Source organism: Dendrobates tinctorius, unplaced genomic scaffold, assembly GCF_039654945.1.
Source record: "Dendrobates tinctorius isolate UK_male_01 unplaced genomic scaffold, ASM3965494v1 ptg000031l, whole genome shotgun sequence".
Lineage (NCBI taxonomy): Eukaryota > Metazoa > Chordata > Amphibia > Anura > Dendrobatidae > Dendrobates > Dendrobates tinctorius.
In genome coordinates this window covers 22,310,613-22,324,805 of record NW_027361699.1, presented here as the reverse complement: position 1 = coordinate 22,324,805, position 14,193 = coordinate 22,310,613, and the positions used below count along the sequence as shown (strand labels likewise).

At 44.5% G+C, this 14,193-nt stretch overlaps 1 protein-coding gene across 1 annotated transcript; it reads right to left on the bottom strand.

Moving 5' to 3' along the window:
• Positions 1-7,188: 7,188 nt before the first annotated feature.
• Positions 7,189-9,195, bottom strand: TMEM252 (transmembrane protein 252). Its single transcript, XM_073572273.1, has 2 exons — positions 8,905-9,195; positions 7,189-8,300 (listed from the first exon to the last, which is right to left on the bottom strand). Exons 1-2 carry the CDS (start codon positions 9,183-9,185, stop codon positions 8,036-8,038), a joined length of 546 nt encoding a protein of 181 aa, XP_073428374.1. The 5' UTR covers positions 9,186-9,195; the 3' UTR covers positions 7,189-8,035.
• Between the last annotated feature and the right edge of the window lie 4,998 nt (positions 9,196-14,193).

Genomic DNA, 14,193 nt, shown 5'->3' with positions numbered 1-14,193 from the left:
TGCTAAACGTTGTGGATTTCCTATGACACCTCTGCGGACGCCTATCCCTTTGAGGGGTATTGATGCTACTCCTTTGGCAAAGAATAAACCTCAGTTTTGGACCCAGGTGGTAATGCGGGTCGCCCCAGACCATCAAGAAAATTGCAGATTTTTGGTGTTGCATAATTTGCATGATACCATTGTACTGGGGTTTCCCTGGTTGCAAATCCATAATCCAGTTCTGGATTGGAAATCTTTGTCTGTGGTGAGTTGGGGTTGTCGGTGTGTCTCCCCAGTCGCATGATGTTCCTGACTATTTGGCTGACTTTTATGATGTATTTAGTGAGAATGAGTCTGCGTCTTTGCCTCCTCATAGGAGTTATGACTGTGCAATTGAGCTGAACCCGGGGTGTAAATTCCCCAAGGGTCGGCTTTTCAATTTATCTGTACCCGAGCATGAGGCTATGCGATCCTATATTAAGGAGTCATTGGAGAAGGGTCATATTAGACCATCCTCTTCACCCGTAGGTGCTGTTTTTTTTTTCGTGGCTAAAAAGGATGGTTCATTAAGACCTTGTATTGACTATCGTGCCCTCAACAAAATTACTGTTAAATATCAGTATCCGTTACCCCTGATTTCTGATCTATTCTCCAGACTTAAAGGTGCTTGCTGGTTTACCAAGCTTGACCTCAGGGGGGCGTATAATCTTATTCGCATTAAGCATGGGGATGAATGGAAGACGGCGTTTAATACTCCGGAGGGACATTTTGAGACGTGCTCTGGAAGAGTTTCAGGAGGACAAACCTGAGCATTGTCCCAGTGGAAAGTTGTATGTTCCTGACCAGCGGAAGAAGAGAGTGATGTCTGAAGTTCATTGCTCTGCATTGGCTGGTCATCCAGGTATTTTTGGTACTAGAGATCTGGTAAGTCGGTCTTTTTGGTGGCCCGCCTTGTCTCATGATGTCAGGAATTTTGTGCAGTCCTGTGGGACTTGCTCCCGGTCTAAACCTTGTTCTCGCTCTAGTGGCTTGTTGATGCCTTTGCCGGTGCCCAGGAGGCCATGGACCCATATTTCAATGGATTTTATCTCTGATATGCCTGTCTCTCAGAGAATGACTGTTATTTGGGTGATTTGTGATAGATTCTCTAAGATGGTCCATCTTGTACCACTCCCTAAGTTGCCATCTTCCTCTGAGTTGTGCCCTTGTTTTTGCAACAGGTGGTTCGCTTGCACAGGATTCCTGAGAACATTGTATCTGACAGAGGAGTTCAGTTTGTGTCTAGATTTTGGAGGACTTTCTGTTCCAAGCTGGGAATTCAGTTGTCATTCTCCTCTGCGGTTCACCCTCAGACCAATGGGCAGACAGAGAGAACAAACCAGACTTTGGAGTCGTATTTGAGATGTTTTATTTCTGCCGATCAGGATGATTGGGTTTCATTTTTGCCCTTGGCCGAATTTGCTTTAAATAATAGAGCTAGTTCTGCCACTTTGATGTCACCTTTTTTTTGTAACTTTGGGTTTCACCCTCGATTTTCTTCAGGGCAGGTGGAGCCTTCTGCCTGCCCAGGTGTTGACACTGTGGTGGAGAAAATGCACCAGATCTGGGACCAAGTAGTGGATAAGTTGTCTCTCTCCCAGGAAAAGGCCCAGCGGTTTTCCAACCGGCGTAGGACCGTTGGTCCCCAGTTTAAGGTGGGTGATATGGTTTGGTTGTCATAAAAAAATATTGCTATGAAGGTGGCTTCTCCTAAGTTTAAGCCTAGATTTATTGGACCTTACAAGATTTTGGAGATTATTAATCCGGTCTCTTTTCGGTTGGCTCTTCCTGTCACATTTAAAATTCATAATGTGTTTCATAAGTCCTTGTTGAAGAGGTTTGTTGAACCAGTAGTTCCTGTGGTGGCACCTCCTGACCCTGTATTGGTTGAAGGTAACATGGAATATGAGGTAGAGAAGATACTGGATTCCCGTCTGGCTAGACGGAGACACCAGTATTTGGTTAAGTGGAAGGGTTATGGTCAGGAGGATAATTCCTGGGTCTCTGCCTCTGATATTCATGCCGAAAGATTGGTGCGTGCCTTTCATCGGGCTCACCCGGATCGCCCTGGTGGCATGGATGAGGGTTCGGTGACCCCTTCTCAATGGGGAGGTACTGTTGTGAGTTCATTTTTCCTTTCACCTTTGAGGTCTGATGAACTCCCTCCTCTGGTGAAGGAAAGTAGTGAGGCTGATTACCAAACACCTGGGCAGCTAGATGATGACTGGGTGGCTGGAATTGAGGACTGGATATAAGGCAGCCGACGCCCTTCTGCCTTGCCGGTGATCCTGCTGGATTCTTGGAGACCAGTCTGATTCATGCGTCTCAAAGCTAAGTTTTTCTGCTCTGCTTTGTACACTTCAGTTTTGTTTTTGTTTTGCCTTGTTTTTTGGGAGTTCTGCCATCCCCGGCCGGGGGTGAGCTGAATTCCATTTTTGTCTCTGATCTGTTGATCTTTTGCTCTGTCTTCAGAATATACCTGAGTGCTGATATAGTCTTTTAAAGCCTAGCGACTTCAGGGCCTGTTTTTCCTATCAGTCGGTTGGCACATTTTGGATAGGGTTTTTGCGGATGGCAGACAGCGGCTTTCCTATCCTGTCCTATTTAGTTAGCTTGGGCCCCATCATTTGCTCAACCTATCTTTCTATCTTTGTTAGTGTTTTCATCTTGCTTCACCGTCATTATATGTTGGGGGCTGCCTATTGCTTTGGGGTCTGCTCTGGGGCAGTTTAGTTTTTCCCCTTTCTGTCTTTAGGCTATGTAGTTCTCCGGCTGTGATCGAGGGGTCTAGGGCACCGTAGGAACCCCCCACGGCTACTGCTACTTGTTGTGCATAGGTTCAGGGGTCTGAAATCCGATAGCTGCCAACCTCTCTGGTTTTTCTGGACTTAGCTAGTATTTTGTTTTTTCCTCCTTCGGTGACTCATCATAACAACTCTCCCTACAATATGTCTTGGAATAAAGTGCTCAAGATGGCGTCGCTGGGTTTTATAAAGAAAAGACCCGATGAGGCTACGTTGCCGGCCAATCACAGTAATGCCAGTAAGCATGAAAATGAATTGAGGCTTGCAAGAGATGTCAAAAGCAATAATAAAGGATTTTGGGGATATGTCAAAAGTAAAAGAAAAGTCAAAGATGCTATAGGATTTTTACAGGATGAAAATGATGAAATGGTAAGACAGGATGTTGAGAAGGCTGAACTTTTAAATTCCTAATTTGCATCTGTTTTCTCTCAGAAAGGAAATGCAACATCAACTGTTATTCACTGTCCTATTAAGGGAATAGAAGAATCCAGGATATCTATAAACAGAAAGATAGTGAGGAAACACTTAGCTAACCTAAATGAATTCAAGTCTCCAGGTCCAGATGAATTACACCCCAGAGTACTGAAGGAGATAGCAGAAGAAATTTTTGAACCCCTCTCCATAATCTTTGAAAATTCTTGGAGAACAGGAGAAGTGCCAGAAGACTGGAGAAGAGCAAATGTTGTTCCTATCTTCAAAAAGGGGAAGAAGGTGGACCCAGGCAACTATAGGCCTGTGAGTCTGACTTCTATACCAGGAAAGATCTTTGAACAAATTATTAAACAACATGTATGTCAATACCTGGATAAGAATGAAGTGATTAAACAGAGTCAGCATGGGTTTGTAACTAATAAGTCATGTCAGACTAACTTAATTTCCTTCTATGACGGTATCACTGATTGGGTGGATCAAGGAAATGCTGTAGATATAGTATATCTTGACTTCAGCAAAGCATTTGACAAAGTCTCTCATACAATCCTTATTGAAAAAATGACTAAGTATGGAATGGACAAGGCAACTGTTAGGTGGATTCATAACTGGCTTAGTGATCGGACCCAAAGAGTGGTCGTAAATGGCTGCACATCCAGTTGGAAGAATGTCTCAAGTGGGGTACCACAGTTCTCTGTCCTGGGCCCTGTATTGTTCAACATCTTTATCAACGATTTAGATGAAGGAATTGAGGGTAAACTGATTAAATTTGCTGATGACACAAAGCTAGGAGGGATAGCTAATACTAGAGAAGAGAGAGAGAGGATTCAAAAAGATTTAAATAAACTGGAGAAGTGGGCAGCAACTAACAGAATGGTTTTTAACAGGGAGAAATGCAAAGTACTACATTTGGGCAATAAAAATGAAAAAAGCATATATAGAATGGGAGGAATAGGGCTAAGTGACAGCACATGTGAAAAAGACTTGGGTATACTAATAGATCACAGACTGAATATGAGTCAACAGTGTGATGCAGCAGCAAAAAAGGCAAATGCAATTCTAGGATGTATTAACAGAAGCATACAGTCTAGATCACGTGAAGTCATTATTTCCCTCTACTCCTCTTTGGTCAGACCTCATCTGGAATATTGTGTCCAGTTTTGGGCACCGCATTTTAAAAAAGACATCAACAAACTGGAGCAAGTTCAGAAAAGAGCGACCAGAATGGTGACCGGTCTGCAAACCCTGTCTTATGAGGAAAGGTTGCAGGATTTGGGAATGTTTAGTTTGCAAAAGAGAAGACTGAGAGGAGACTTAATAGCTGTCTACAAATATCTAAAGGGCTGTCACATTGTAGAAGGATCAACTTTATTCTCATTTGCACAAGGAAAGACTAGAAGCAATGGGATGAAACTGAATGGGAGGAGACACAGATTAGATATTAGAAAAAACTTTTTGACAGTTAGAGTGATCAATGAGTGGAACAGGCTGCCACGAGAAGTGGTGAGTTCTCCTTCAATGAAAGTCTTCAAACAGAGGCTGGACAGACATCTGACTGGGATGATTTAGCGAATCCTGCTTTGAGCAGGGGGTTGGACCAGATGGCCCAGGAGGTCCCTTCCAACTCTACGATTCTATGATTCTATGATTCTATGATTCTATGAAAGCTGCAGGGTATTATGGGGAAGACAGCACGGCTAGGCAAAATGACATTAGTTTGGTCTCGTATGCTTCAGCAGTGTGGGAAATGGTGCCAGGCAAGTTTCCTTTTTTCTTTTTGTGAATCTCAAAAGGTTTGAAATCGCATGACGAAATGAATTTCAATAAATTCATCCTTAACTTGATCCTCTACAGATCAATCCATTGATCTCTAGCCTACCCTACTAAGTAAAGTAATGTACGTGAAGTTGAGATGAGCAATTGTCCATTTCAATACAAGAACTTACTGTATATGTTAATCTATAATATAACCGGCTAAGCGTCACTCTGTCCGAAGCCTTTATAGACTGCGTAAGCGCGACGCGCCTGCGCAGTCTGGCTCCAGACAGAATGAGGCAGCCAGCGGTGAGGAGTGTGTATGGTGTCGGAGATGGCGGTATGCATACACACTGCATACCGCTATGTCCGGCGCCATACTTACATACTTACCTGACCGGGAGGAGCGTTGTCACGGCGCTTTTCTTTGTTCGATGACCGGGGCAGGAGTGTGGCCGGAATCGTGCATGTGCATAGCACGATCCGGCAGCATTTTACTGAAGACACATTTGCAGTGTGTCTTCAGCAATATGGCGCTGGACAGCGCTATGGGCATGAGAGTACTCCGCCGCCAGACTCCTCCCCCGGCCTCCAGCAGAACGTAACAGGCAGCGCTGGAGCACAGGGAAGAAGCGTGAGTATAAATGGTTTTTTTTTGCATGTGTGTAGTTAAATAGGGGTGAGGGGGACCATGCATACCAGAAAAGGGGAAGAGGGGACCATGCATACCACGAAAGGGGGGTGAGGGGACCACGCATACCACGAAAGAGGGGTGAGGGGACCACGCATACCATGAAAGGAGGGTGAGGGGACCACGCATACCATGAAAGGGGAATGAGGGGACCATGCATACCACGAAAGGAGGGTGAGGGGACCACGCATACCACGAAAGGATGGTGAGGGGACCACGCATACCACAAAAGGGGAATGAGGGGACCATGCATACCACGAAAGGATGGTGAGGGGACAATGCATACCACGAAAGGGGAGTGAGGGGACCATGCATACCACGAAAGGGGAGTGAGGGGACTATGCATACCACAAAAGGATGGTGAGGAGACCATGCATACCACGAAAAGGGAGTGAGGGGACCATGCATACCATGAAACGGGAGTGAGGGGACCATGCATACCCCAAAAAAGGGGTGTGGGGAACATGCATACCACGAAAAGGGGTGAGGGGACTATGCATACCATGAAAGGGGAGTGAGGGGACCATGCATACCACAAAAGGATGCTGAGGGGACCATGCATACCATGAAAGGGGAGTGAGGGGACCATGCATACCACGAAAGGGGGGTGAGGGGACCATGTATACCACGGAAGGGGGGGTGAGGGGACCATGCATACCACGAAAGGGGGGTGAGGGGACCATGCATACCACGAAAGGAGGGTGAGGGGACCATGCATACCATGAAAGGGGGGTGAGGGGACCATGCATACCACGAAAGGGGAGTGAGGGGACCATGCATAAGATGAAAGGGGAGTGAGGGGACCATGCATACAACGAAAGGGGGTGAGGGGACCATGCATACCACGAAAGGGGGGTGAGGGGACCATGCATACCTCGAAAGGAGGATGAGGGGACCATGCATACCACGAAAGGGAGGTGAGGGGACCATGCATACCACGAAAAGGGGTGAGAGGACCATGCATACCAGGATAGGGGTGTGAGAGGACCATACATACCAGGATAGGGGGGGTGAGGGGACCATGCATACAAGGATAGGGATGAGGGGTGCCAGGCACACCAGGATAGGAGGGGGGCAGCACATACCAGGATGGGAGACCATATACCATTAAAAATGCCCGCCACCTGGGCATAGAACGGGTTCATAGCTAGTACAAATATCTTAGTTAATGCTTCATTTACACTTGGCTTGTTTTTTAAAGAAAACTTGGCAAAAATTCCATACATTTCATGTGTTTTCTAGAATTAATTTTCCTTTTTATGTGGCTTTTGTTTATTTTACACATGTCCAAAAGCAACAAACCACAAATAACTCAAAACACAATTTATCCAATAAGTAGTAATTTCACGTCACTGACATTTTATTCCACAGCCAGCATTAATCAGCGCGCTATTTGTAGAGCTTCTGTATTAACTTATTAAATAAAGAAAAGGAAACCCTTTTTCTTGTCAGTGTCCCTAACAAGAAACCACTGAATTCTTAATATTTAGAATAAACATTTATTTAACATTTAATAATAAAATGAGAAAACAGGACAAATATAAAAAGAAACTTAAATACAACAAACATACTACCACTGAGCTGCTGACAATCACACAAAACTTCATATTGTATTTTAGGGGAAGGATTGCCGGCACTTCTCAAGCTCATATCTATAATGTTTCTTCATGGCACGGACCACTACTTCACTATATATGTCATAGTTCATCACGCATATTCCTTTCCTTGACTTTATTTAATACTGGCACTGGACTATCCCTGTTAATCCAGTTAACATAAATATTTTTTTTACATATAATCACAGTCAAAGTAGTTCTAAAATGTCCTTGCAAGTCTCATGGAGTCTGACTCCACTTTTTGGCCTTCAGTTTGCAGATTTTAGCCCAGTAGCACAACAGGTTACAGATGGATTGAATGCAGCCTACAATTAGCTGATCCATCTCTATTATTTGCACTGCCCTTGAACAACACTACAAACCATTATATTTATTCCAGCCCTTTCCTAAGAGACATACTATCTTCTCTCAGTAACTACAGGGGTTGACATACCATGGGGGGCAACCTATGCAGCCACACAGGGCCAACGGCTACCTCCAAAGCAGGGGGAATTGTGCAATATGAGGAGCTATTGTATATGTAATATATCTCGTTTCTGCTCAACACACAGGTATGCGATACTGCTCCCATCTGACAGGTGTTGCTCTGCAACAGTAGCAACTTCTCACATTGCTGACAGCGAGATTTGGCAACGCCAACATTTCCATTACTGCACCCTCTAAAGGTGAGTTGTCAACTGTTCATCTTTGACTGTTCACTTACGGGAATTGCTTTTTTGTACTCAGTCATTTGTCTCCACATTACTAACACTTTCAGCCTCTTGTGAACCTTCTGACTCGGAGGTGGATGCTTTCACCGAAACTTCATAAGTGGGAGGAGGATCTTCATTCATATAGGTTTCATCCATAATTTCCATGGCGGTCTCAGTGTACAAAGGGGGAGGGATGTTGAAGCTCCTGACGTCCAAATTGATATGACATGAAGTGTTAGAATTCTGAGTGATGTCCTGTATTACACTGTCATAAGATGGAGGGTAATAAGTAGGCCTGAAAATAAAAGAAAAACACATGAAATAAACAACGGAAAATCACAAAGATGTTAATTGATCATTAGAATCTGACATGCTATTTCTAATGTTACATTGTCTCGAGACATGACCCTGTATTGCCCTAGTTTTGTGACCACAGAATTTTAAAGAACAATTTAGTTGAGTACTTTCACTACAAAATCTGTACAATTTGATAGTCCAGTTATATAAGTCCACCCTTCTCCTTTCATGCAAGTATCATTCATTTGAAGAAAATATTGATATGTTATACAAGCAGACTATTTGTTTCCTTTCTTAACTGCATTAAAAAAAAGGGGGTTCCCTATGGGAACTCCACTTTCTTCTATGTAATAAACTCTGAATATATAATTCCATTGGTAGAATTTGTATTTTAATATCTTAATTATTTTGCCTTTATTACAAGAAAATATTCAGATCTTAAAGCCTAAAATATTTTCCATATATCATTAATTATCTGATGCCATATATCAGCTTAATTTTTTCTTGTTTTTTTTTTCTTTTAAAGGATTATCTTTGGTAACCTAATTAGATAGATAAAAGTAAAATGAAAATTCAGTGTAATTGGAGTTTTTGCTACATACCTGTCTACAGTTTCAATATGGACTTGTTGTTGGCTATGAAATCGCCTTATAGCATTTTGGAATAGACTTTTGTGGTTGGCCTCATGATATGTGCTCCAAAAAATGCCAATTAAGAGTAGGACAAATCCTAAGGGCATTAAGGTATATGCCACAATGGTCTCACTTCGACAGTTACAAGAGTAACTTGAGGTTACATAGAACGCTCCCAGGCATACCAGAGAAAAGCCAACAATTAGGAAAGAGAATCGAACCACTGTATACATGCTAGTCTTCATCTTCATGACTGAATGCTATGAAAGGCAGCTAAGAACGACTACAGATCACTGTCACTAAGTAGCTTTATATTGTAATAAGGGAACTGCCCTTTGGACAATGATTGATAACATAACAGTAAAAGACATAACATTCATTAACAGCGAGAAGGTAGTAATACATGTGATATCCACTAAGGTTAGCTTTTATTCACATGGTTAACAGGCACAATAGCAAAAGCTGTATTTCAATCTCACACGTGCTTGCAATTCACCTGGATTCTCAAGAAATGTTCAAGAGCTTTGAAAAATTGGTGCATAGCCTTAGCAGATGAAAGGGCAGCAGTTCCTCCTGGGCACTATTACTTGATGGTATAAAATGTTCCCTTTGCCAACAAATAAGACATCTGTAGTATAAACGAAGTGTTGTTGGTCTTGTATCAGGTTTTACATTTCCCACAACCTTCGATACCACTGATCATGAGCATTGCACTCCTTTGACTACACTAAAGGCATGTCTTCTCTCCCTTGACAGATGATGTCGGGGAGATAAGGATTCAGTAAAGCCCCCGTCAAACACAGCATTGATCTCGCTAGCGAGATCGTTGCTGAGTCACAAGTTTTGTGACGCAACAGCGATCTCATCAGCGAGATCGCTGTGTGTGACACTTATCAGCGACCGGCCCCCCTGCCGGGTATGGCTGATTGTCCTCGAATGGCCTGGACATTTTTTTGATCGCTGGTCTCCTGCTGGCCAGCACACGTCGCTGCGTGTGGCAGGCGGGAGACAAGCGATCAGCGAGCTGGAGCCTGGTAACCAAGGTAAGCATCGGGTTTTTAAATGCCGTGTACCTTGGTTACCAGCTCCCTGCACCAGCGCGCTGGTATCTTAACGTGTGTCGCTTGTTACCCGCGTGTCACTGTCCTGATAGCTGCTGAGATCTGCCTGTTTGGCAACTCACCAGCGATCATGTAGCGACACACCAGCGTTCCTGACAAAGGAACAATATTTTTTTTAACTACTTTGGCTTTTCCCATTCAAACTGAACTGGCATCCCACCAAGATGAAACTACTGTTAGTGTGTACACATTGACTTTACATAGGATAATAAGATAAAGGTGCATAAAAAGAAGTGAAAGTAATGGAAATAAATAGGGATGAGCGAAACGGGTCAAAAAATTTCAAAAGTCGCCGACTTTTGGCAAAGTCGGGTTTCATTAAACGAAACCCGACCCTAGGATGAGGTCAGCCACGAGGTCGGCGACTTATGCGCCAAAGTCGCGTTTCAAAAGTTTGTTTTGCGCTCTTTTTCACCCAATCAGGATCCACGGACACTGTGGACAACGTGATGACATAGGCATGGGTCACCACCATCTTTCAGAAGGGCATGCAAGTGATTGGCTTGCTTTGGTGGGCGTCACAGGGGGTATAAAAGGGCGTGCACGCCGACCGCCATCTTACTTCTGCCGATCTCAGTATAGGGAGAGGTTGCTGCTGATTCGGTAGGGAGAGCGTTAGACAGGGAAGAAGACAAAAAAACTGCTTCTGCTGCTAGCGATTTGGCCTGCACAACACACCAGTCACTGTGTGTGCAGTGCAAGGGGAGGCTATATTGTGGTGTATCAGTGGTGTTGGTTGTTGGGCTGCCTTTTAAGGCTTCCTGACAGGCTGGCATTGCTGTTTACCCACTGCTCTGCAAACTGCTTTTTTAAAAGCAATCCAATCTCCCTTATCCACTAGTCACTTTTGTCACAGCTGTGCCATCGAGCCTGTGACATAGCGCTCAGATATCAGTGGGCCTCACACAATCCAAAAGTGTCCAGTGTCCACAAGTGTCTGCAGAAATTCAAAATCTCCCTTATCCTCTAGTCACTTTTGTCACAGCTGTGCCATCGAGCCTGTGACATAGCGCTCAGATATCAGTGGGCCTCACACAATCTAAAAGTGTCCAGTGTCCACAAGTGTCTGCAGAAATTCAAAATCTCCCTTATCCTCTCGTCACTTTTGTCACAGCTGTGCCATCGAGCCTGTGACATAGCGCTCAGATATCAGTGGGCCTCACACAATCCAAAAGTGTCCAGTGTCCACAAGTGTCTGCTGAAATTCAAAATCTCACTTATCCTCTAGTCACTTTGGTCACAGCTGTGCCATCGAGCCTGTCACATAGCACTCAGATATTCATTGGGCCTCACACAATCCAAAAGTGTCCAGTGTCCACAAGTGTCTGCTGAAATTCAAAATCTCACTTATCCTCTAGTCACTTTGGTCACAGCTGTGCCATCGAGCCTGTCACATAGCGCTCAGATATTCAGTGGGCCTCACACAATCCAAAAGTGTCCAGTGTCCACAAGTGTCTGCTGAAATTCAAAATCTCACTTATCCTCTAGTCACTTTGGTCACAGCTGTGCCATCAAGCCTGTCACATAGCGCTCAGATATTCATTGGGCCTCACACAATCCAAAAGTGTCCAGTGTCCACAAGTGTCTGCTGAAATTCAATATCTCACTTATCCTCTAGTCACTTTGGTCACAGCTGTGCCATCGAGCCTGTCACATAGCGCTCAGATATTCATTGGGCCTCACACAATCCAAAAGTGTCCAGTGTCCACAAGTGTCTGCTGAAATTCAAAATCTCACTTATCCTCTAGTCACTTTGGACACAGCTGTGCCATCGAGCCTGTCACATAGCGCTCAGATATTCATTGGGCCTCACACAATCCAAAAGTGTCCAGTGTCCACAAGTGTCTGCTGAAATTCAAAATCTCACTTATCCTCTAGTCACTTTGGTCACAGCTGTGCCATCGAGCCTGTCACATAGCGCTCAGATATTCAGTGGGCCTCACACAATCCAAAAGTGTCCAGTGTCCACAAGTGTCTGCTGAAATTCAAAATCTCACTTATCCTCTAGTCACTTTGGACACAGCTGTGCCATCGAGCCTGTCACATAGCGCTCAGATATTCATTGGGCCTCACACAATCCAAAAGTGTCCAGTGTCCACAAGTGTCTGCTGAAATTCAATATCTCACTTATCCTCTAGTCACTTTGGTCACAGCTGTGCCATCGAGCCTGTCACATAGCGCTCAGATATTCATTGGGCCTCACACAATCCAAAAGTGTCCAGTGTCCACAAGTGTCTGCTGAAATTCAAAATCTCACTTATCCTCTAGTCACTTTGGACACAGCTGTGCCATCGAGCCTGTCACATAGCGCTCAGATATTCATTGGGCCTCACACAATCCAAAAGTGTCCAGTGTCCACAAGTGTCTGCTGAAATTCAAAATCTCACTTATCCTCTAGTCACTTTGGTCACAGCTGTGCCATCGAGCCTGTCACATAGCGCTCAGATATTCATTGGGCCTCACACAATCCAAAAGTGTCCAGTGTCCACAAGTGTCTGCTGAAATTCAAAATCTCACTTATCCTCTAGTCACTTTGGACACAGCTGTGCCATCGAGCCTGTCACATAGCGCTCAGATATTCATTGGGCCTCACACAATCCAAAAGTGTCCAGTGTCCACAAGTGTCTGCTGAAATTCAAAATCTCACTTATCCTCTAGTCACTTTGGTCACAGCTGTGCCATCGAGCCTGTCACATAGCGCTCAGATATTCAGTGGGCCTCACACAATCCAAAAGTGTCCAGTGTCCACAAGTGTCTGCTGAAATTCAAAATCTCACTTATCCTCTAGTCACTTTGGTCACAGCTGTGCCATCGAGCCTGTCACATAGCGCTCAGATATTCATTGGGCCTCACACAATCCAAAAGTGTCCAGTGTCCACAAGTGTCTGCTGAAATTCAAAATCTCACTTATCCTCTAGTCACTTTGGTCACAGCTGTGCCATCGAGCCTGTCACATAGCGCTCAGATATTCAGTGGGCCTCACACAATCCAAAAGTGTCCAGTGTCCACAAGTGTCTGCTGAAATTCAAAATCTCACTTATCCTCTAGTAACTTTGGTCACAGCTGTGCCATCGAGCCTGTCACATAGCGCTCAGATATTCATTGGGCCTCACACAATCCAAAAGTGTCCAGTGTCCACAAGTGTCTGCTGAAATTCAAAATCTCACTTATCCTCTAGTCACTTTGGTCACAGCTGTGCCATCGAGCCTGTCACATAGCGCTCAGATATTCATTGGGCCTCACACAATCCAAAAGTGTCCAGTGTCCACAAGTGTCTGCTGAAATTCAAAATCTCACTTATCCTCTAGTCACTTTGGTCACAGCTGTGCCATCGAGCCTGTCACATAGCGCTCAGATATTCATTGGGCCTCACACAATCCAAAAGTGTCCAGTGTCCACAAGTGTCTGCTGAAATTCAAAATCTCACTTATCCTCTAGTCACTTTGGTCACAGCTGTGCCATCGAGCCTGTCACATAGCGCTCAGGTATTCATTGGGCCTCACACAATCCAAAAGTGTCCAGTGTCCACAAGTGTCTGCTGAAATTCAAAATCTCACTTATCCTCTAGTCACTTTGGTCACAGCTGTGCCATCGAGCCTGTCACATAGCGCTCAGATATTCATTGGGCCTCACACAATCCAAAAGTGTCCAGTGTCCACAATGTCTGCTGAAATTCAAAATCTCACTTATCCTCTAGTCACTTTGGTCACAGCTGTGCCATCGAGCCTGTCACATAGCGCTCAGATATTCATTGGGCCTCACACAATCCAAAAGTGTCCAGTGTCCACAAGTGTCTGCTGCAATTCAAAATCTCACTTATCCTCTAGTCACTTTGGTCACAGCTGTGCCATCGAGCCTGTCACATAGCGCTCAGATATTCATTGGGCCTCACACAATCCAAAAGTGTCCAGTGTCCACTAGTGTGAGCAGAAATTCAAAATCTCCCCTGTCCTATAGACACCTTGTACCTTGTTTTACATTACTATATAGTTTGTTGGATTTTGTCTACATTTTTACCAAAAATGAGGAAGGCTGGTGGAAGAGGCCGTGGAATTGGGCGGGGGTTGGCAGCTGGTAATGATGGTGTTGGTGGTGGATCTGATGGTAGTGGCAAGAGCAAAATAGGACCGAATGCAGG